The following is a 20,411-nucleotide window of genomic DNA, read 5'->3' as shown; positions in this document are numbered from 1 at the left end:
TGGCTGTTTCCTCTTGTTCGTTTTTAAATAAGGGCTCTCTTGTTCGTTTTTAAATAAGGGCTCTTACCCACAAGTAAAGTCTACAGACAACTCATTTCTCATTTTTATTTGACAGAAAAGTTGCTTTTTGCTGTACAGATTTTAAAAAACCAAAATGCCTTAAGAAACAAAGTTGGGGGGGGGAGGGTCTTACAACCTTGTTAAGGGGGTGCAGCAGGGCCAACCAACTTCAGCTCCTTCTTCAAAGTCGTGTTGACTTACCAAGTCCCCAAACCATCAGTCACCCTAGAATTCGGAGGACTAGTTCCCTGGATCATCACAATCCTAGATGTCCTGAGCTGTGCCCTTCCCTCCCTAAACTAACATTCCCTCCCACTCCACCCCCCCAAAACACATGAACCAGGAAAAACTCACAGAGATCAACATTTCACAGGAACAAAAAAAAGGGGATGGGGGGAGCTCTCCCCTCAAGATGCTGCCAAGGTTCAAGGGAAGGCATACAAGATTCCTCCCGTGATTCTTCTGGGAAAATGAGGAATACTCATGTCTCCAGAGTATGAGGTGTGGAATCCAGATTATGGAGACCTGGAACAGAGAAGACTGGTCACCAAGTTTGGCTTTTTGGATCACTACAAATATCCCTGTGCCAACTTACTACTAGCTCTCAGAAGGGCCAGATTTATAAGGAACACACCTGGAGGAGCGGTGACGGTTAGACCGGGGACTAGGTGTCTCCTTCCTCCTCTTGTGGCCAGGAGAATGACTGTCCCCTCGCTGGCCTCTCCAGGAAACCCGCTCACTGCTACAAGAGAAAATTAGGTCTCAGAACAGTACCAAAATCTTTTGCTTACAAATTAAGGTGGCTAGATAAGCCAAGATGCTAGCACCTGCTATAGGCCCTACCTCTGTTGATCCCTTGGTGAGGGTTGGGGTGAGGGCTGTCGACGCTCAACAGGTGAGTAACTGAGGGATCGGGAATCCCGAAGGGAGTCTATTGGCTTCCGAGGACTGCGAGACCTAGAGAGCAGAGTAGGCCTCTATAGCACCACATCCTCCCAAACCCACCAGCCAAGCATTCAGGACCACCCACCCAGGTCCTGACCACCAAACCTCACACCACACAGGGCCAGCCTCAGACCCACCTTTTTCCGCACTCACCCATCCGCCCGCACACCATCCACCGAGTGCCCCAGTGGACAGGGCACAAGGGTGCAGCGGGGGATGCAAAGATAAAAGAGTCCCTGCCCTTGGAAGAATTTTGTTTGGTAGTAATGGAGTTCAACAATGAAGGCACACATGCCCCCTACACAGAAAACAGCCCAGCAGGATGGATATACATGGGCCTGGGGATCCAGAGCAAGGATGGGGACCTGGGCAGGACAGGGAAATGGCAGGGCAGTCTTCTCGGAGGTGCTGTTTGAATGCAGTCTTGCAGAACGAGTTCACCAGGCAGACAAGGAAATCCCAGGCAGAAGGAACAGCATGTCCAAAGGCATGGGGCTCTCCTTAGACTGCAAGGCGCTGGGTATGGCCGGAGCACGGGGCATGTGTGGGGGCGGGCAGGAGGAGCACAGGGCGGGCAAGGGCAGCTGGCGAAGAGCCTCACACGCCATTCCCGCAGAGGTGGCACTTTATCCTGCAGGCCACAGGGCGTTCCGGAAGGATTTGTGGAGTGAAGGGAAGTAACCAGATGTGCGTTTTAGAAAGATCCCTCTGGCTACGTGTGGAAGAGAATGGCGTGGAGGCAGGGAGACAGGGAGGAGGCTGTGGACAGAGTCGGGAGGAGATGACGGTGGCCAGACCAGAGCCCTGCAGCAGCAATGGGGAGACTTAGAGCTAGAACCTCTGGGAGCAGGCTGCTTGTCAGGGGAGGGGAGAGGGAGAAGAATCCTATGACTTCCCAAGATATGGCCTGGGACCTCAGTTGGATAGTGCAGCCCTTGACCAGAATACAACACTGTGGGAGAATGGGAGGAGTCCGGCACTCCGTCTCCCTTACAACCAAACACAGACGTCCACTCGAGGCACCCCAGCAGGAACCTCACCCAGGGTCCCTTTTCTGGAGAACTCACCCCAACCCCCCTTCCACAACAGGCAAGAAAGCACTCACCTCCTCTCGCCAGGGGGTGGCTTCTTGGGGCTTGCAGGTTTGGGTAATGCCTGAGGGCCAGGCTTAGCAGGGGAGGGGGAGGAGGAAGAGGAGGAAGAAGAGGAGGAGGAAGAGGAAGAGGAAGAGGAAGAAGAGGAAGAGGAGGAAGAGGAGGAAGAGGAGGAGGATGAGGAGGAGGAGGAGCTGGAACTGGAGCTGCTAGAGCGCCTCTTCCTTTTGGCCGGGGTTGGTTCCTGAGGGCGTCCCTCTCTAACAGCCTCCTTTGGGACTGGGGTGGGGCTGGGAACCCTGTGAGAGAAGAAAGGTGTCACAAGGAGACAAGATGCCCCAACCCCAACCCTACCTTCCTTGGCCTGGAGGAACGGCAGTGGGGGAGGGGTGCCTGAAAGGCCCTGGGAAACCACGAAGGCAGGCCAGTGAGCACTTCTCTGGAGCAGTGGCACAGAGCTGACCAAACCTCTGCTAACACAAGCAACAGGCTGGGGCCCGAAGCACAAGGGATCAAGGTTAAACCTCAAGAATGTCCCTGATGAAGGATTAAGGCCCCTGGACTCAGATGTGGAAGCTGAAGCTGGGTGATCTCCTTCCTTGGAGAGCCGCAGCTTGGGGAGGCCCCTGTGAGTGCAGGTTGGCTGGGGAGGGGCCGTCCTGCCTGGAGGCAGGGAGAGGGATGGGATGACCTCTGAAGATCCTTCCAGCCCAGGGAGTTCCTCTTGAGGTCTAACTGCCATCCCTCCTGCTGTAAAATTAAGTCCATTTCCTCTAGTTCTGTCCTCTGTAGAGATGGAAAACTTATCATTATCCTCTGGAGAATTAACCTTTGGAGATTTTTATCTGTCCCATTCCTCCCCACAAAGCCCCCACCCAGCATTCTTTCTACTCCCAGCTTGAAGGCCAAGGTCCCCCATACTTTCTCAAAGCCAAGTGCCTGTGACAAGGTTTCTCCCTCCCGACTCCCCCACTCGAGTCCCTTCTCCTTAGAACCCTTAATTCCCTCACCTTTTCAGTGCCACCTCAGGTTGAGCAGGAAGGCTGGAGCCCTCTGAGTCACTAGAACTGGAGCCAGAGGAAGAGGAGGATGACGAAGATGAAGATGAAGAGGAGGAGGAGCTAGATGATGATGAAGAGGAGGAAGAGCTCCGACGTTCCTTGGCTGGTTGCAGAACAGCCAATGCAGAAGGCTGCTGGGCCCCAGTAGAGGCATGTGGCTCCCCACCTTCAGCATGGGATACCCCAGGGGCAGGGCCAGAAAGCATGCCATTGTGGTCACTAGCAGAGGATGTGGACTTTGCTACAGTCCCGGATGAAAGGGACTGAGACCCTGCTACAGGAGTGGTCTGGGCAATTGAACGAGATTGGTCTGAAAAAGCAGATGGCACAGGTGACCGAGGCCGATCCTGTGCAGGAGGGAGAAGAGATTGGGAAGGAGCCTGGACCATTCTTGAAGCAGGGGAAGGAGCCCTCTCACGCTCAGAGGTCATTCTAGACTGGCTTGGGGCAGATGGTGGTGTTCTGGACCTGGCTCGATCAAGCAATAAAGGTGAGGTTCTGCCACTGACACGCTCATAAGCAGAAAGGGGCACCCTGGGACTGGTGAGATTTGCACCAGACAATGCTGGAGCCATCCTGGAACTGGAGAGATTTGTGGGAGCCAAAGCTGCAGGGGTTCTAGAGCCAGCAATATTCACAGGAGCTGTGCCATGCGCAGATCGAGGACCCACCAGGTTTGCGGGGGTTGGAGCCTGGGGTGTTCTGGAACTGGAGGGATAATTTCCAGCAGTTGGAGGTGTCCCAGAGCCTGTGAGACTCAAAGCTGCTAATGCAGCTGGTGTTCTAGCTCCTGCTAGGTTCACAGCTGAAGCTGCAGGGGTTCGAGGATCTGCAAGGTTCACAGCTGAAGGAGCCACTGCTGTTCTAGGGCTGGCCAAGTTCATGGCTGCTGCAGCAGCAGGTGTTCGTGAATCGGCAAGGTTCACAGATGCTGGAATAGCAGATGTCCTGGCACTAGCAAGGTTCATAGCTGCTGCAGATGCTGCTGGAATCCTGCTGGCAAGGTTGGCAGCTGGGGCTGTTCTGAGGCTCATGAGAGGTACAGGAGCTGGAACCTGGGACATTCTTGCAGCAAGGCCAGCAGCAGACATGGATGGAGGTGGCCGGGCAGTGCCAAGACTGATGGCTGTCAGGGCAAGTGCAATTCTAGACTGAGCATGGTTTTCTGGAACAGATGATCTTGGATGATCAGGAATCCGAGGACCTGGACCGTCCATCATTGAGCCACCAGTTTGCTGGAGCACAGACATGGGTGTTCTAGCACTTCCAAGGGGTTCTAGCATTCCAGGTGATCTACATCGGTCAAGAGGAGTTGGTGACATGCTAGGACGACTAAAACAGCTCATTCTAGAGCTACTAAGTGCTACAGGAGGTGTCCGAGATCCAGAATGATTCCTTGTTGCTGGAGGAGTGGCAGAACGTGAGCGATCAGAACTACTTCCAGATGCAGACCGCCTACGGATGGCTGGAGGAGATCTTGTTAAAGATCGCTTGCCTCGAGCTGCCCTAGGTGTACGAGACCTAGAACGGCGGCGGATAGCAAGTGGTGAGCGGCTTCGAGAGCGCTTGCGTGGCAACAGTGGTGTCCGAGACCTAGAGCGTCTCCGAATGGCTGGAGGAGTTCGGGACCTGGAACGGCGTCTTGTCACTGGAGAGGTTCGGGAACGGGACCGCCTACGGGTGACTGGAGATGTTCGAGACCTCGATCTTCTCCGGGTGACTGGGGATGTCCTGGATCTTGATCTTCTTCTTGTAACAGGTGAAGTTCTGCTTCTAGATCGTCTCCTGGTTACTGGTGGACTCCTGGATCTGGATCTTCTGCGAGTCACTGGTGGAGTTCTAGAACGAGAGCGACGGCGAGTTGTTGGTGTCCTGGACCTTGAACGACGACGAGTTACTGGTGGTGTTCTGGACCTGGATCGCCTTCGACTCACTGGAGATGCTCTTGATCGAGATCTACGCCTATTCACTGACCTTGACCGTCTCCTACTCACGGGTGAGGTACGAGATCTGGATCGACGTCGGCTGATCAGGGGTGTTCTGGACCTGGATCGCCGATGAGTAGCTGGTGAGGCTCGAGATCTAGAGCGCTTCCAAGGAGCTGGTGATGTGCGTGATCGAGATCGCTTCCGACTGGTCAGGGGTGTACGGGAGCGGCCTCTTCTGCGTCTAGAGGAGGTTCGGGAACTTTCCTGTCTTGTAGGTGATCTTGAATGGTAACCAGAGCCACCCCTCCGTCTCCGAGTAACCCGTGACCTAGACCGGCTCCTCTGTCTTCTTCGTGATGTTGACTGAGATGATCCAGATCTATCTCGACGTCGGGTTGTTCTGGTTTTCTCTCTACGTGAGCGGGATCGGGATCTTTGGAGTCCACGAGGTTTGGGTGAAGGAGACCGGCCTCTCCTTGAAGTTGTCTTGTTACGGGGAGAAGAAACTGAGCGCCTCCTCCTTGAAGACCTTGACTTTTCAGTTGGCTCTGGTGAAGATACTGAAGGACTTCTTCTGCGTCTTGGTGGAGTTCTAGAACGGGTTTCTGGTGATGAGGAGGCAGACCGGCTTCTTCGAGAGACTCTAGCCTTCCTGGTTAGCTCAGGAGATGAGCGAGAACTCCGGCGTCGAGGTGGCGTGCGGGACTTTGTCTTTGGCTCCACTGAGGACCTGGAGCCTCTTCGAGCAGTTCTGGATTTGGGGGGATGCTCTGGAGAAGACTCAGAACTACTGCTTCCTTCAGGGGAAGGGCCTCTCTCTTTGCTTGATGAACCTGATCTACTACGCCTGGGCAGGGCCCGAGGAGCAGGTATCTTGTGTTCAGGAGAAGAATCAGTACCGCTTTGAGCCCTCTGTAGCACTCTTGACTTTTCTTTCATTTCAGGAGATGAGCCAGACCTACTGAGCCTAGGAGAGTGTCGAGATTTGCTGTCAACCTCTGGAGATGATCCGGAGTGGCTTCTCTGTCTGAGAGGAGTTCGAGCCTTGGGTTTAGAATCTGGAGAAGAGTCTGACTCACTTCTTTCTTGTGGGGACACACTGGGTTTTCCATCAAGCTCTTGGGAAGACCCAGATCGACTTCTTTGCCCAGGGGAGGTCCTAGTCAGAGTTTTCTGTTCTACTGATGACTCTGACCCACTTCTTTCTCTCTGAGGGGTGACACTCTTGTTATTACGTTCTGGGGACGATGGAGAATGACTTCGGGCTCTAGGAGTCTGAGGCAATGCTTTAGGTTCTGGAGAAGAGTCACATTCACTTCGTCCCCTGGATGGGGTTTGAGGTGTTTCTTTGATCCCAGGAGAGGATCCAGATAGGCTATGCCTAGAAGGAGTCCCAGACCCATCTCTAAGTCTTGGAGAAGACCCAGACCGGCTTCTCCTAGATGGGGTTCTGGGTAAACCATCTTTCAGTTCAGGAGAAGACACAGAACTACTTCTTTCTCTGGAAGGTGTTCTTTGTTGTACAGTCTCAAGTAGGGGTGAAGATACACTCTGACTTGAAAATATTCCTACCTTTTCCACTATTTCTGGGGATAACTCAGAACTGCTGCGCCTGGAGGACCTTGTTGACTGTTCTTTCATGTCCAGAGATGGATCTGTTTCTGTTTGATTAAGGAATGGTCCATTCAATTCTTCTTTAACCTCAGGAGAAAAATCAGTATTTACTTCTAAAACAGGGCCTGAGTTTCTAAACTCTAATGACTCAAAGCTATTGTCCCTGGGGGGAGAATGAGATAGTTCTTTATGTTCTGGAGAAACTTGTGGCCCAACCCAACATGAAGCTACTGCAGGGATTTCTGCTGCTTTTGAAGGCTGTGACTGGCTTTGATCAAGTGTAGACAATACAGCAGGGCTTTCTTCTATTTCAGGAGATGACTCAAAGTTACTTGCAGACATTTCTTTATGTTCTGGAGATAAAGTGGGTAGAACTTGGCTTAAAGGTTGCTCAGATTTTTCTACTTCCATTAATTCATCTTGACTTGAATTAGGCAACAAAATTTTTTGGTCTCTTGTGCCTGGAGGTGACCCAGCTCCACTTCTTTCTTTTAACAGTACTCTAGGTGTGTCCTTCAGCACTGTGGAGGACTCAGGCCTATCCTGTGTAGGACTAAATTTGTCTCTTAGTACACACGATGATGCAACATCCTCTTCAATTAAACCTAGTCTCTCTTTTAATTCAGAAGGCTCCAATCTGCTCTGTACCAGAAGAGATTTAGAGTCTACTAAAGGATATAGGCTAGAGTCAGGTTTAGTCTTATTTTGCTCAGGAGACATTCCTGACTTCAACTTTGGATCTGTTGATAGTTCACTTTTATCTTGTTTTACTGGCGATCTGGCTGTCAGCTCAGTTACTGGAGATGAAGATCTGGAAAGACCACCCTTAGGAGATGTTTGAGATTTGCTCTGCAGCGATGGAGACTCCAAGTGCATCTGCCTAACTTCTGGACTTGAAGTGTCTGGCCAAGTTTGAGATTGTCCTTTCTGTTGCACAAATGAGGAGCTAAAACTGCTCTCTCCTGGTAATATACTACTAGGGGTTACACCTGGACAGAGGGAAAAAGATCCAGAGCTTCCTGTTGGTGAATCCCTAGACTTTTGGGGACAGGGTGACTTTGATCCAGAAAGATTTTGATCTGGTGGAGTCTGGAGCATACTTTTCGGATACGGTGATGTAGACCCTGAGTGACTGTGTCTCAGTGGCGTTCCCAGTTCCATTTTGGTATCTGGTGAGGAGGATCTAGAACGGCTATGTCTTAACAATCTAGAGTCTACCTTGGGGCAAGGAGATACTGATCTGCTTTTTCTCTGAGGTGTCCTAGATGTCACTCTACTAGGACTTGGAGAAGAGGAGCTAGAATGGCTTCTTCGTCTTGGTGATATTACTGCCTTCACTTTGGGTTGTGGAGATGATGACCTAGATGGGCTCTGTCTTGGAGGTGTGCTAGATTTCACTCGAGGAGAAGACCCAGAGCAGCTTTGTCTTGATGGGGTCCTTGATTTCACCTCACCATCAGGTGATGATTCAGAATGGCTCTGTCTCTGTGGTGTTGTAGAGCATTCTTCAGCCTGCATGTTTGTTACAGATCCTGATCTTGGTGGTGTTCCAGATTTTACTTTAGGCTGAGGAGAATTTGAACGACTCTGTCTTGGTGGTGTTTTCGACTTCTGTTTAGGTGGCGAAGAACCAGAACGACTTCGCCTAGTTGGTGTCTGTGACTTTTGTTTAGGACATGGAGAAGAACCTGAAAGGCTTCGCCTCAAAGATTTTGCTTTGGATCTTGGTGAAGAAAGAGACCTGCTCCGTCTTGAGGAAACATGAGATTTTTTCATTTCTGGGCTTGAGTTGGATCTGCTTCTCCTCTGTGATGTTCTAGATTTGTTCTTCCTCTCTGAGGATGAGCCAGATCGTCCTCTTCTTTGTGGTGTTCTAGAGTGAGATCTTCCACGTCTCACAAGACTTCTACTGCGAGATCGTCGTCGAGCTGGCGTTCTGGACCGTGACCTCCCTCTCCTGGCTGGTGTTCTAGACCGAGATCGACCACTTCTTCTGGCTGGCGTTCTAGACCGTGACCTCCCTCTCCTGGCTGGTGTTCTAGACCTTGACCTGCCACTTCTCCTGGCTGGTGTTCTGGACCTAGACCTGCCACTTCTCCTGGCTTGCGATCTACTTCGAGACCTCCTTCGAACTGGTGATCGTGTTCTAGACCTGCGCCTAGTGGGTGTTCTTGATCTAGACCGGCCCCGGCGAGCTGGTGTTCTAGACCGAGACCTGCGTCTGGCAGGTGTTCTGGATCGTGATCTCCTCCTGGCAGGTGTTCTAGACCGAGACCTACCCCTTCTAGCTGGCGTTCTAGATCGGGATCTGCCCCTAGTGGCTGGAGATCTAGAATGTGATCTGCCTCGTCTTGCTGACCTAGACCTGCCTCTTCTCTGGGTATTTCTGCTCCTGGACCAGCCTGGCCTCTGAGGAGACCTTGATCGGCCACGCCTCTGGGGACTTCTAGATTTTCCCCACCTCTGTGCAGATCGTGACCTTCGCCACTGAGGGGACCGGGACCTAGAGTGACCTCTCTTGGTGGGGGTTCTAGACCGAGATCGTCCTCTCTTAGTGGCAGGACTACGAGACCTCCCTGCTCTATGAGAAGGGGTATGAGAATGAGATTTATCCCGCTTTGCTCTGCCATGTGAGCGATTCTTAGAGGTGGGTGAAGAAGAAATCTCTCGACGGGACCCAGGAGCTGGTGTGGGTTTAAGACTTTCAGGAGAAGAGCTGGCATGCCGAGAAAGTTTGGTAGGTTGAGGGGATGGTGGGCAGCTCTCTGAGGAAGATGACTGGGGAGGTTTCTCAGGAGACTTAGGTGGTGAACAGCCCCGGGTTGGGGAAGCCTCAGATGAGGGGTTAACTGGCTCCTGACTGGACGGGATTGCTGCAAGGGGTCGTGGGGAGTCGCCATGTTGCTCAACAAGGAGCGGAGTGGGGGCAGGTAGTTCTGGCCCTGTGCTGCTCCTTTCCGGAGAGGGGCTAGGTCGAACTGCAGATTTCTAAGAGTGAAAAGAAAAGTGGGAATAGTAATAAAACACCAAAACTTCATTATTACCCGTAAGATATGAACAGTTTCTAATAAAAATTTACTCTACATACCTCTTATACCATACTGACTTTCCCTACCCATAGTTGCACTCAGTAACAAGATAACATGCAATGCTTAATAAAGAGTCCGTAAGATAGCTTAGTTGGCTACAAACCATTGGGCCCATTTAGTGGCAAAGAGAAAAACTTACTCTTCAAAGTTGTTCAATAACCCGTACATGTGCACCTGTCATGTGCACGCGCGCGCACACACACACAAATAAATGCATTTTTTTACAATGAGAAAATAAGGTAGCAGGGGGCAAAACCTGATTATATGCCTTATAGACAGATAGCCCTGTCTCCATTTTGCATGCTGGGATTACAGATGAGACACCAGGCCTCATACTTGCATACCAATTACTCGCCTGAGTCATTTCCCAGTTTTTTATTATCTTCCTTGTTAATTTTTTTTCACTCTGTGCACTGTTCTCTTAAATTTAGTCAATATCTTTTGATGAGTGTTTTGAATTCATCAGATAAATCCTCTCCATTGCATGCTTTTTCCTTTTCTTTTTTTTTTTTTTTTTTTTTTTTGGTTCTTTTTTTCGGAGCTGGGGACCGAACCCAGGGCCTTGCGCTTCCTAGGTAAGCGCTCTACCACTGAGCTAAATCCCCAGCCCCGCTTTTTCCTTTTCAAGGGAAGGAGTCTGGCAGTATGTGTGGGTTACAAATGAATACTACCACACCACCCAAAAAAGATATAATTAAACAAAAAGAGAAAGCACCTTGGGTGACAATAACTTTATACCTGAATATGGGGACTGACTTAAGTTAAAATATCAGAAATGGGCACAAGGTTTTAAAGAGTATGGTTTATGTCAAAATTTTCCAAGAGGGGCCTGGCATGACCATATATATGCATTTAATTCCAGTACTCCGGAGGCAGAGGCAGGTGGAACTCTGTGATTTCAAGGCCAGCCTGAACTATGTAGTGAATTGCAGCACAGCCAGGGCCTGTGTAAGACCCTGTCTCAAAAACAAAAATACTGACCAACAGCCAATGAGATGGCACTTGCAACATAAGCCTGCTAACCAGAGTTCAATCCACAGAACACATACATAAGTCCTCTGACCTCCAAGCACACATAACATACGCCTTCCCTTCATACATACACACAAAAATTAATTTACTAAGGTCTTACACAAATAAGGCCAAACCATAAAACCACCTTAATTACAGAAAACACCAAAGCATTATAGCAAGCAGCTAAGTTTTCTGAAATGATCAACTTGTAACTTATCTTTAAATAAGCCACAACATGGGAGATATTAAGTTACACTAATTACTGAATCTAGTAGAAACAATCAGCCACAGATCTAGAAGATATAAAACAGGAACTACTAAAAAGATAATTCCTTCATGTTTTTATGTTGGTGGCAACATGTCTAAGGATTGAAAAATTTAATAACTGATGACAAGCATAAAAAAGGAAATATATACTTTAATAAAGTTAAAATATTTTTAAAAAAATCTTTTGTTGGGCAGAGGCAAGATAACAAAAGAAAACATCATCCTTTATAGAGTGTCACAATTAGACAAACACATTGTGCCGCTCCTGTAGCTGTAAGGCGCATACCACCACCTTCAGAAGTTGACCCGTGGCAAATGTGGCTACTCTGCCAAGTGCAAGAGGAAGTTTAACTGGATTCAAGAATTAGAGACAAAGCACTACCGTGCCTAAAACTGTCATAGATTCAGACATGGATTCCTAGAAGGAATAACACATCAACCCAAGAGGGCCACTTTAGCTGTTGTAGCATCCAGTTCATCTTAAGGATTTTAATAGTCATAAAATAAATGTTCTGGTTTCAAAAAAAAATAAAACCTTTTGTATCGCTGTATGAATATAAACAAATTACTGATATAAAACCTACTAATATCCACTGAAGTTTTTCTGAAGACTTCACAATTTAGTAGGTCCTCTTAAGTACTTGCAGGTATGTAAAAGGACTTGGTAACTGAATGAGGAATCAAATATTTCTCAGCAGTTGTTTATAGAATATTTACAGATGGACATCATGCACCACTAAACTTATCCACATTGCTGAGTTCTAACCCAGAGAATTCTCCTTTCTCTCATTCTATCTTCTTTGAAAACTGTCCAAAAATCTTCATATTTGCTTATATTATCGGTATGCTTCTCTGAAACCACCACCCAACCCACTCACACACACACTTACTGCCTTCTATAGCTGCTTGCCAACCTTGATCTCTGAACCTGACCACAATCTAAAGGATAAGATTTCTTCTTAATAAGCTACTCTACACTATTTACAACACTTGCCCATTTAAGGTGCAACCCTGAGTAAAACCCTGCAACCCAACGAACTCAGAACATACCTCCTTCTTATCTTTGTCTTCATAAGGACTGCTAGATTGCTTTGTAGAGGGATCTGGGCTACTAGGCTGTTGTATGTTGGTGGCACCTGGTTCACTAGGTGCATCTACCTCCCCTTGATGCCCTGAAGCAAGGGGAGGACTTTGCCCAGTCAAGGATGTTGTATGAATTTTAGCAGCAGCACTTCGAGACCTGTGAGTTAATGAAGGGCAGGGGAGACCAGGAAAATCAGCTCAAGGAAGAACAGAAAACCCCCTCCACCCCCAGCTGGCAATCCACTTTCCTATATGTAAAACCTTCTTTCCAAAAACAAAAAACAAATGAAAACAAAAAACACAAAAAGCAAAACAAAAAACCAACAAAACAAACAAAAAACCTTTTTTGTCACATGAAAATTCATTTTCAAAGATGCAAATGAGTCCTCTTTTGTTGTTCTATCTCTTCCCAATATAATCCCAAATAATTTAAGTCCCTCTACCCCATTATTCCCCACCCTCCAACATACCCAAACCCTCCACCCAGGCCCTTCCCTACCCACTTCATTCATAACTCACCTCTGAGCCCACCTCCTTCAGGAAGCCTTCCCCGATTAAGGAAGCCAGGGTAAGGACTCCTTCCTCCCCCAGACACCACCAAACCACCCCCGCCCTATTCTGGTAGTCCATATACATCATAACAAACAAAAATAAAAATAAAATAAAATAAAAAAGACAAGGGGAAATGTATATGTCTGTCCATCCTGTTGCTTTAGCCTGTCAGCTCCTAGAGGGCAGGGACCGTGTCTTCGGAATGGTCTGTGCAGCGCCTAGCACACCGTGGGCGCTCAATAAATATTAAATTGATTAACCCATCATTCCCTCTCCCTCCATTCCTCCTGGACCACCCCTTACCGACTACGAGATGTATCGGAGGAAGAAGCAGAGTCAGCAGAAGTTGACCGATGTGCTCGACGGCTCTTAGGAGCTGGTGTTGTACTTCGAGACCTGAAGGAAAACCACCACAAAGCTCAGGAGACTGTCATACCTATCATGAATTCTCCAAACTAATTTCTTTTTAAAAAAAAAAAAAAATTGGCGAGCTGGAGAGATGGCTCAGTGGTTAGGAGCACTGACTGCTCTTCCAGAGGTCCTGAGTTCAAATCCCAGCAACCACATGACAGCTCACAACTATCTGTAATGGGATCTGATGCCCTCTTCTGGTGTGTCTGAAGACAGCTACAGTGTACTTATATATAATAAATAAGTAAATCTTTTCTTAAAAAATTGGCTGGGCATAGTAGGTCCTGCCTTTAATCTCAGGACTTGGGAGGCAGAGTCATGTCAATCTCTGAGAGGTGAGGTCAGCTTCATCTACAGTGTGGGTTCTATAATAGAACTATATAAAAAGACCCTCTGTCAAACATATTTTTTTAGGGCTGGAGAGATGGCTCAGGGGTTAAGAGCACTGACCGCTCTTCCAGAGGTCCTGAGTTCAAATCCCAGCAACCACATGGTGGCTCACAACCATCTGTAATGGGATCTGATGCCCTCTTCTGGTGTGTGAAGACAGCTACAGTGTACTCACATACATAAAATAAATAAGGAAGTCTTTAAAAAAAATTTTTTTTTAATTATAGGCTGGTGGGATGGCTCAGTGGATAAAAAGCACTGACTGCTCTTCCAGAGGTCCTGAGTTCAATTCCAAGCAACCACATGGTGGCTCACAACCATCTGTAATGAGATCCAATACCCTCTTCTGGTGTCTGAAGACAGCTATAGTATAGTCATATAATAAGTAAATCTTTAAAATTACATTCAGTTTGAGTAAGTCTGTAAAAGTCAGAAGACGAGTTACAGGAGTTCATTCTGTCTTCCACTACAGAAGTCCCAGGGGATAAAACTCTGGTTTTGGTAGGAAGGGCCTTTACATCCTGATCCAAAGAACCCACTCAGTTTTAGTTTCTGAGTTTTCCTCTTCAACAACCCATCTCTCTATCAGTCAATCGATGGCAGAACTGATTTCTTTTTTTCCCCTTTCTGGAGTTGAAGACCGAACCCAGGGCAAGCGCTCTACCACTGGGCTAAATCCCCAACCCTGGCACAACTGATTTCAACCCTTGCCCCACAAGGGAGTCATTTTTCTATTTCTTCCAAATACACTTACCGTTTCCTTTTCTTGTCTTTTGATTTACGTTTGCTCTTTGGAGTAGGAGACCTAGAAAAGAAGGAGATGTTGCTTAAAAAGTATTTTTAAAATAGTAGTAAAATCTGAATCTGAAGTGAACTGGAAATAACAGCCCAATTATTATTGATAACAAATAGGTTAAAGATGGACCAAGTATTATTTGATAACAAGTAGGTTAAAAATTGTGCTCTACTAAAAACAAAGGGGAGTTTAGGGGAGATGGACACATCTTATAGACCAAAAATAGAGTAAAATGAAGTCATCACACAGTAACTCACCACTCCCATGTGCCACTCTTTATCGCCCCTAAGAGCTTTCTTACCTGTGTTTTCGTTTCTTGGACTCAGATTCTGACCTATTTATGAAAAATAGAGAAAATTAGTAACTCACACCTACCCTTCCCCTTAAAAGCTACCTCCAATCACTCCCAAGAACTTCCACCTTAGCCAGAGGTGGTGGCGCATTTCTTTAATCACCAGAGGTAGACAGATTTCTGACAAATTAAAGTTGGTCTATATTTTGAATTCTAGGAAAACCAAAGTTATGCAGAAACCCTGTCATTTTAAAAAACAAAACAACAAAAAGAACTTTTTATCTCATACCTGTGTTTCTTCTTCTTTGAACTCTTCTTCCTTTCCCGTCGAGGAGAACTGCTCTCTGACCTGCTAAAATGGGTTCAGAAGCAAAAATCATTCTATTTGACTGCCTTTTGGTTATCATACCTACAATTCTCAAAAATGCTTCAAAAGCACCAGAAAAAAACCAAAAGCATCAACAGCTACTCTTAATTCACTTCTGCATTCAATCAAAAAACATAAAATTCAAATCCAAAATATTGCTACCTTTTTTTTTTTGGCTGGGCTACATATAGTCAATCATTTCCCACTAAGTACACACATTCCTTCCAGCTGAAACCTGAAAAGTAATTTTTGTCCTCTTCAACTAACACTGCAATTTGATTCTCTGCTATCTGAAAGCAAATTCAACATCTAGAAGTCCCGAAAACAGGCGGTTCCCCCTGGATACTAGTATAACTTTCCAACCAACTTACCGTCCTCTATCTTTCTTCTTTTTCTTCTTCTTTTGCTTTGGAGTTGGTGATCGAGAACTGCTGGTCTCTCGAACAAGACTGAGAAAAGGCAAAGAGATTCTAGTACCAATGCAAACTTCTAAATGGAATCTGATGCCTTTGATCCCAGTACTTGGGAGGCAGAGACAGGTGAATTTCTTGAGTTTAAGGCCCGCCTGTTCTATACAGTGAGTTCTAAGACAGCCAGGACTACAAAGAGAAATTTGTCTTGAGGGGGAGATGTAAGTCCTGGGTGTGCTTCTGTGTGTGTTTCAAGGTAGGTCTCACTATATAGAAAGCCCTGACTGTCCTAGAACTACCTATTACAGAGCAAGGTGACCTCAACTCACAAATATCCTCTTGCCTCTGCCCCCGAAATGCTGAGACTAAAAGTCATGTGTCACGTAGTTTTATTATTGTTTTGAAACAGGGTCTTACTATGTAACCCCGACTGTACTGAAACTCAGAGATCCACTAGTATCTGCCTGGAGTACTGGGATCAAAGGTGTGCACCACAACACCCAGCTTAAATAATTCTTCCTAAAAGAAAAAGAAAATAGGAGCTGAAGAGATGGATAAGCAGTAAAGGGAACCAGCTGCTTTTTCCAGGGGTCCATTCCCAGCACTAAGGCGACTCTGAACCATCTGTAACTCTAGTGCCAAGGGATTCAATGCCCTCTTCTGGCCTCCAGGGGCACCAGGGACACAGCACAAAAGCATACATATAAGCAAGAGACTCACATATGGCTTAAAAAAAAAAAAAAGGGCTCAAAAATAACAAAATCTAAAAGTATGGAAATAAGCCAGGAGTCAAGGCAAAGGAAATGTCATTAATATCAACAGTTAGGAGGCAGAGGCAGATCTCTGTGATTTTAGGTCAACCTGTTTTACATAGTTCCAGTGACAACCAGAGTTACATAGTTGAGACTGGCTCAAAAAACAAACAAATAAATTAATAAAGTTTAGAAATAGTCTTCTAGCAATAATACATAATAGACTAATAATTAACTAGGAAGCAGATTAAGGTTCTCTCCTGAGTACCTGTATGGTTTGGGAGGCTCAGGAGCCGTTTGCTTAGCTTCTCGAGCACGTCGCTGAGGATCAAAAGAACTGCCATCCACATAGGAATCACTGATACCAAAGGCAGCACGGAGTCGTTCATTCTTCTTCTCATTCAGTTCTGCCAACTGATGGGTCTCAGTTACCCTGGAGAGAACAAAGGACAGAGCCCTAATTCAGAATTTAGTTCTGAGAAGGAGTCAAAAACAGCTAGGCTAGGGACTAAGGAAGATGAAGGCAAAACTGAGTCCCACCCAGGTAAAGAGAAAGGTCAGCAGTAGTTGTTACTGCATAGATCCCAAAGAAACAACTCACACTGGCCTCTGCCCTGGGGTTTCTTCTTTGCCCCCAGGGTTCACATCCTTTTCCAGCAACATGAGTCGAAAGGTCGCCACTTTTTCCTGAATTTGCTGTTCTTCGTACCTGAAGGATAAATCCCTTCAAGGTTAGAGCATGACCAGAGTTTTCCCAAGTCCCAGTTTTTAGTTGCTTCCTTTTCCAACAGGGTAGTCCTTTTTCCTTCTCCATGCACACAGTACTTTGTACTATTACTCGAATAGTTTAAGTTTTCCTGATCTTTCTCCACAACACTCCTTCCTTCTCTACACTATGCTCTCTAGAACAGTGGATTTTAAACATGCTACAATTCAGGTGCCAAGAGAGGACGGCTTGCTGGTGGAGTTCCCAGTGCTCCTTTCCAACTTCAACAATAGATCTTTTTATTTCCTGGGACTTCAAGGAAGACAAAATGTATAAAAGGATACCACTGCTCAAGTTTGAAAACCACTGCTCTAAACAGTTTTCTCCCTTAATGTGCTCCTTTTCCAAAACTTCACTTCTCTGACAACTCATAATATCCTCTACTCAAATTCCCTTTCAATTCCGATCTTCTGCCTTTACCACCTTCCACAGCCGCAATCCTTCAAAATCCACCTACTTTTCTCTTCCTACCAATAACAACACTTATCAGGTTACCTAGCTGTTCTACAACTTATCCTTTCCCGCACAGCACATTTTTGTTCATTCATGTCCCCCTTCCCCTTCATAAATCCAGCTAAATAATTCAGACCCTCTTACGTGCTATTACTACTCCAGTTTCACTGACGTCTAACTATGCACTGACCCATGCCTCAATTCTTCAAAAGCTCATTTTCTTTCTCCCTTACAAACTCCTCTTTAAGACTCTTTCAACCAGCTCTAGTTTCTTTCCACACATCCCACCTAACACCCAAACTAAGCACTCAATCAGTGCTTGGCTTCTCCCCACCCATTCCCTCACCCCTGCTCTTCCATCATCTCCTCCAGCTCGAGGCATCGCAGCTCCACGCGCCGCTTGCGCTCGTGGTCCAGGATGTCAGGATTAGGTCGCTTCACCAGGGCAGCCTCCAGGCGCCGCAGTTCCTCCTCTCCCTTGTAGTCAGGCCGCTCACCACGGCGGCCCCGAACCAGGGACAGGTTGCGCTGAACGTAGCCGTTGGTGCCGCTGCCCCGGGGCGTCGGCAGCCCGATCCCGTTGTACATGGCCCTGTGCCCAGGGGGCACCACCGCTCCTGAGGGGGAGCGGGGAGACACCAGTCAGGCTCCTACCTCCAATCTAACTACTTACCACATCTCCCACATCCCTGGCTCTCTTACTTAAGTCCTTAATTCAACACATAGTCTCACACTGAATCTCCACTAGCAAAATGAGGTTTCCTCATTGCACTAGTCAACAAACAAATCCCTCCCTTTATCCTCCCCACACTTCATCCTTTCCACTCACCATCTACTTTTAAGCCCTTTCTCACAATGTACTTTCAAATTCTAAGCCATTCTTTGTACTTATATTTCCCTTTCGCTACTCTAAAAAAACAAGAATCCAGTTTCTCTCCACACTATCCCTTCATTCTTTGGCCACAATACACACAAACAGTATCTTCACCAAACACTCTGAATGCAGCTACTGGTAACCAAGTCCTCCAAATAGCACAACAAACACCATGATCAGTATCACCTAATAAAAGCCCAAGTCCATTTTCAAAGTCTCCTCCAAGAAAATAAATATTTAAGCTAACTTGAACAAACACAAAATGGATTAAACAGTCCTAGGTATCTAAATAGGTAAACTGGCTAGTTAACATAAACCAAGTGTCTATACAGTCTCATACCCAAACTACAGGCAAGCATGCACATCAAAAACACAGAAATCATGGATATGTAAGCTTATACTTCACATGGGGAAGATGAGCCATCTTTTTGATTCCAAATACTCATAGCTCCTACTGACTACAGTGATTTTATTATTGTAGTTTCCTTCTCAGTAAGGTTTTTCACATGACTTGTAGCTCCTCCAAGTCTGGCCTGCTCTTGTTAAATATTGCCTGTTTTCAACTCAACCTGAACACAAATTCTTTCTCTGCTCCAACTGTTTTCATTCTTTCTCTAAAAGTACCCAGAAATGTTCAAATTCCATATCTTTAATGTAAAATTGTTGACTTTCAATCAATCAATCAATCCATCCCTGTTCTGGCACTTCATTTTTTCTAAGTCCTGCTTTTCTTCAATTTAACACTTATCCTGTAAGGTTCTAACTTTTCCTGTTGTTCCAAGCTCAGCAGTACTAAGAACTCCCAAGTTCCAGTTTTTTGGACTGTAGTACTCAATCTCTATTCCCTCCTCACTATATATGTTTTACTTTTTTCCTCCAACACATTTTCTTCAAAATAAATTCTCAAACATGGAAAAGAAAACTAGCATCAAAACACACACCACACCCACACATCCCCATACACACACACAGGATAAAGTAGAGGTTAGTAAAAGCAGATGGAAGAGATGGAGGAGAGATGGACTAAAATTCTTGAAGTAGTATCATATCAATGCCGGCATTTAATTGCCAGGCTCTGGTGGCATTGCCTTTAGCACCAGAACTTGGGAGGCAAAGACAGGTGGATCTTGAGTCCTAGGCCAATCTGGTATATATAGCAAGTTCCAGAAAAATCAGGACTACACAGAAAAAAAACTAGTCTGGGAGTGGGGATGGGGATATGTGACCAAAGTGTGAAAAAGAAAAATGTTGTAAAGCAAACACCCAGATGTTCTTTTGTCCCATGCCATCCCCTCAAGCCTAACCGAAGTCCTACTCAATCTCAACAGCTAACACAAGAGAAAACTAAAAGCAAGAAAGGTAAATCTAGTAGAGTCAAGAATATGAGATAAGGCTAAATCTAAGAAATGCAAAACCTTTTTACAGCCAAAAAAATCTAATGTTTCTGTAGTATCTTCCAACAACCACTCTTAATAGTCTTGGGAAAAAAAAAAAAAAAACAATCCTTTCCTCCTTTAATCTGGGGCTTATATTGTTTTCTCATCTTGTGTCCTTTGCAAAAAAACTTCTAAAAGTCCTTCTAACCACTCACTCATACTTCCACCATTTCTTACAAAAAGCCTCCCACACTACCTGAAGAATGATAGCTAAGCAAATATATTAAAATCAGTTTTGGAGAATTTTCAGGAAAGAGCTAAAGGGGGTGGGGGAGCTTACTTACATCCCAGCATCCAAAAACAGTGCTCAAAACATTAAAAGGGAAGCCACAACTAGTAAAACCAGGAAGCACTTAAAACAGGAGCCCAAAGTATGCAAGCCTCTCAAAGAACAGATGGCAAGGGAGGAAAAAATTAGTTAACTAAGATATTCAAGAAACAGCTACCTAGAGAAATGCAATGATCAAGGAAAAGGACGTTGAGTAAAAAACAGAGCTGAGACACTATTAACTGCGTAGGCTTAACTGCGTAGGTACCGTGAAACATACAAGCTACAGTATAAATCCTGTAACCTAAGCTCACTACCACAGAGAAAAGGCAACAGTTTACTTTTGACTCCTTAACTGTAATTTTAAAAACTGTAAAATGGGAACGGCAAGGAAGAATTTCATAGCCAAGCGATGGCTGACACAAGCCAGGCCAAAAAGAATTTTTTCCCCCATCAAAAAGCTCCAAAAGGCTCCCTAGCTTTAATATT

General features: G+C 46.2%; 1 protein-coding gene across 10 annotated transcripts in view; it reads right to left on the bottom strand.

Annotated features, from left to right (window-relative positions):
* Positions 1–74: 74 nt before the first annotated feature.
* Positions 75–20,411, bottom strand: part of Srrm2 (serine/arginine repetitive matrix 2) — a 33,279-nt gene continuing 12,942 nt past the window's right edge. For 2 of the 10 annotated variants that reach the window (XM_063268912.1, XM_039085853.2), the window contains 14 exons: positions 17,691–17,961; positions 16,727–16,834; positions 16,394–16,558; positions 15,335–15,412; positions 14,886–14,948; positions 14,606–14,638; positions 14,263–14,313; positions 13,011–13,103; positions 12,123–12,312; positions 3,110–9,690; positions 2,111–2,398; positions 904–1,017; positions 695–802; positions 92–585 (listed from right to left, as the gene is read on the bottom strand). In XM_063268912.1, coding sequence (XP_063124982.1) covers positions 576–585; positions 695–802; positions 904–1,017; positions 2,111–2,398; positions 3,110–9,690; positions 12,123–12,312; positions 13,011–13,103; positions 14,263–14,313; positions 14,606–14,638; positions 14,886–14,948; positions 15,335–15,412; positions 16,394–16,558; positions 16,727–16,834; positions 17,691–17,932 — 8,124 coding nt within the window. In that variant the 5' untranslated portion in view covers positions 17,933–17,961 and the 3' untranslated portion in view covers positions 92–575. The other 8 variants (NM_001277154.1, XM_039085854.2, XM_039085855.2 and 5 more) reach the window with 8 other exon arrangements.

This window comes from Rattus norvegicus, chromosome 10 (genome assembly GCF_036323735.1).
Source record: "Rattus norvegicus strain BN/NHsdMcwi chromosome 10, GRCr8, whole genome shotgun sequence".
Classification (NCBI taxonomy): domain Eukaryota; kingdom Metazoa; phylum Chordata; class Mammalia; order Rodentia; family Muridae; genus Rattus; species Rattus norvegicus.
Note: the sequence above shows the minus strand (reverse complement) of the source record. Positions and strands in the feature narration are given on the sequence as shown.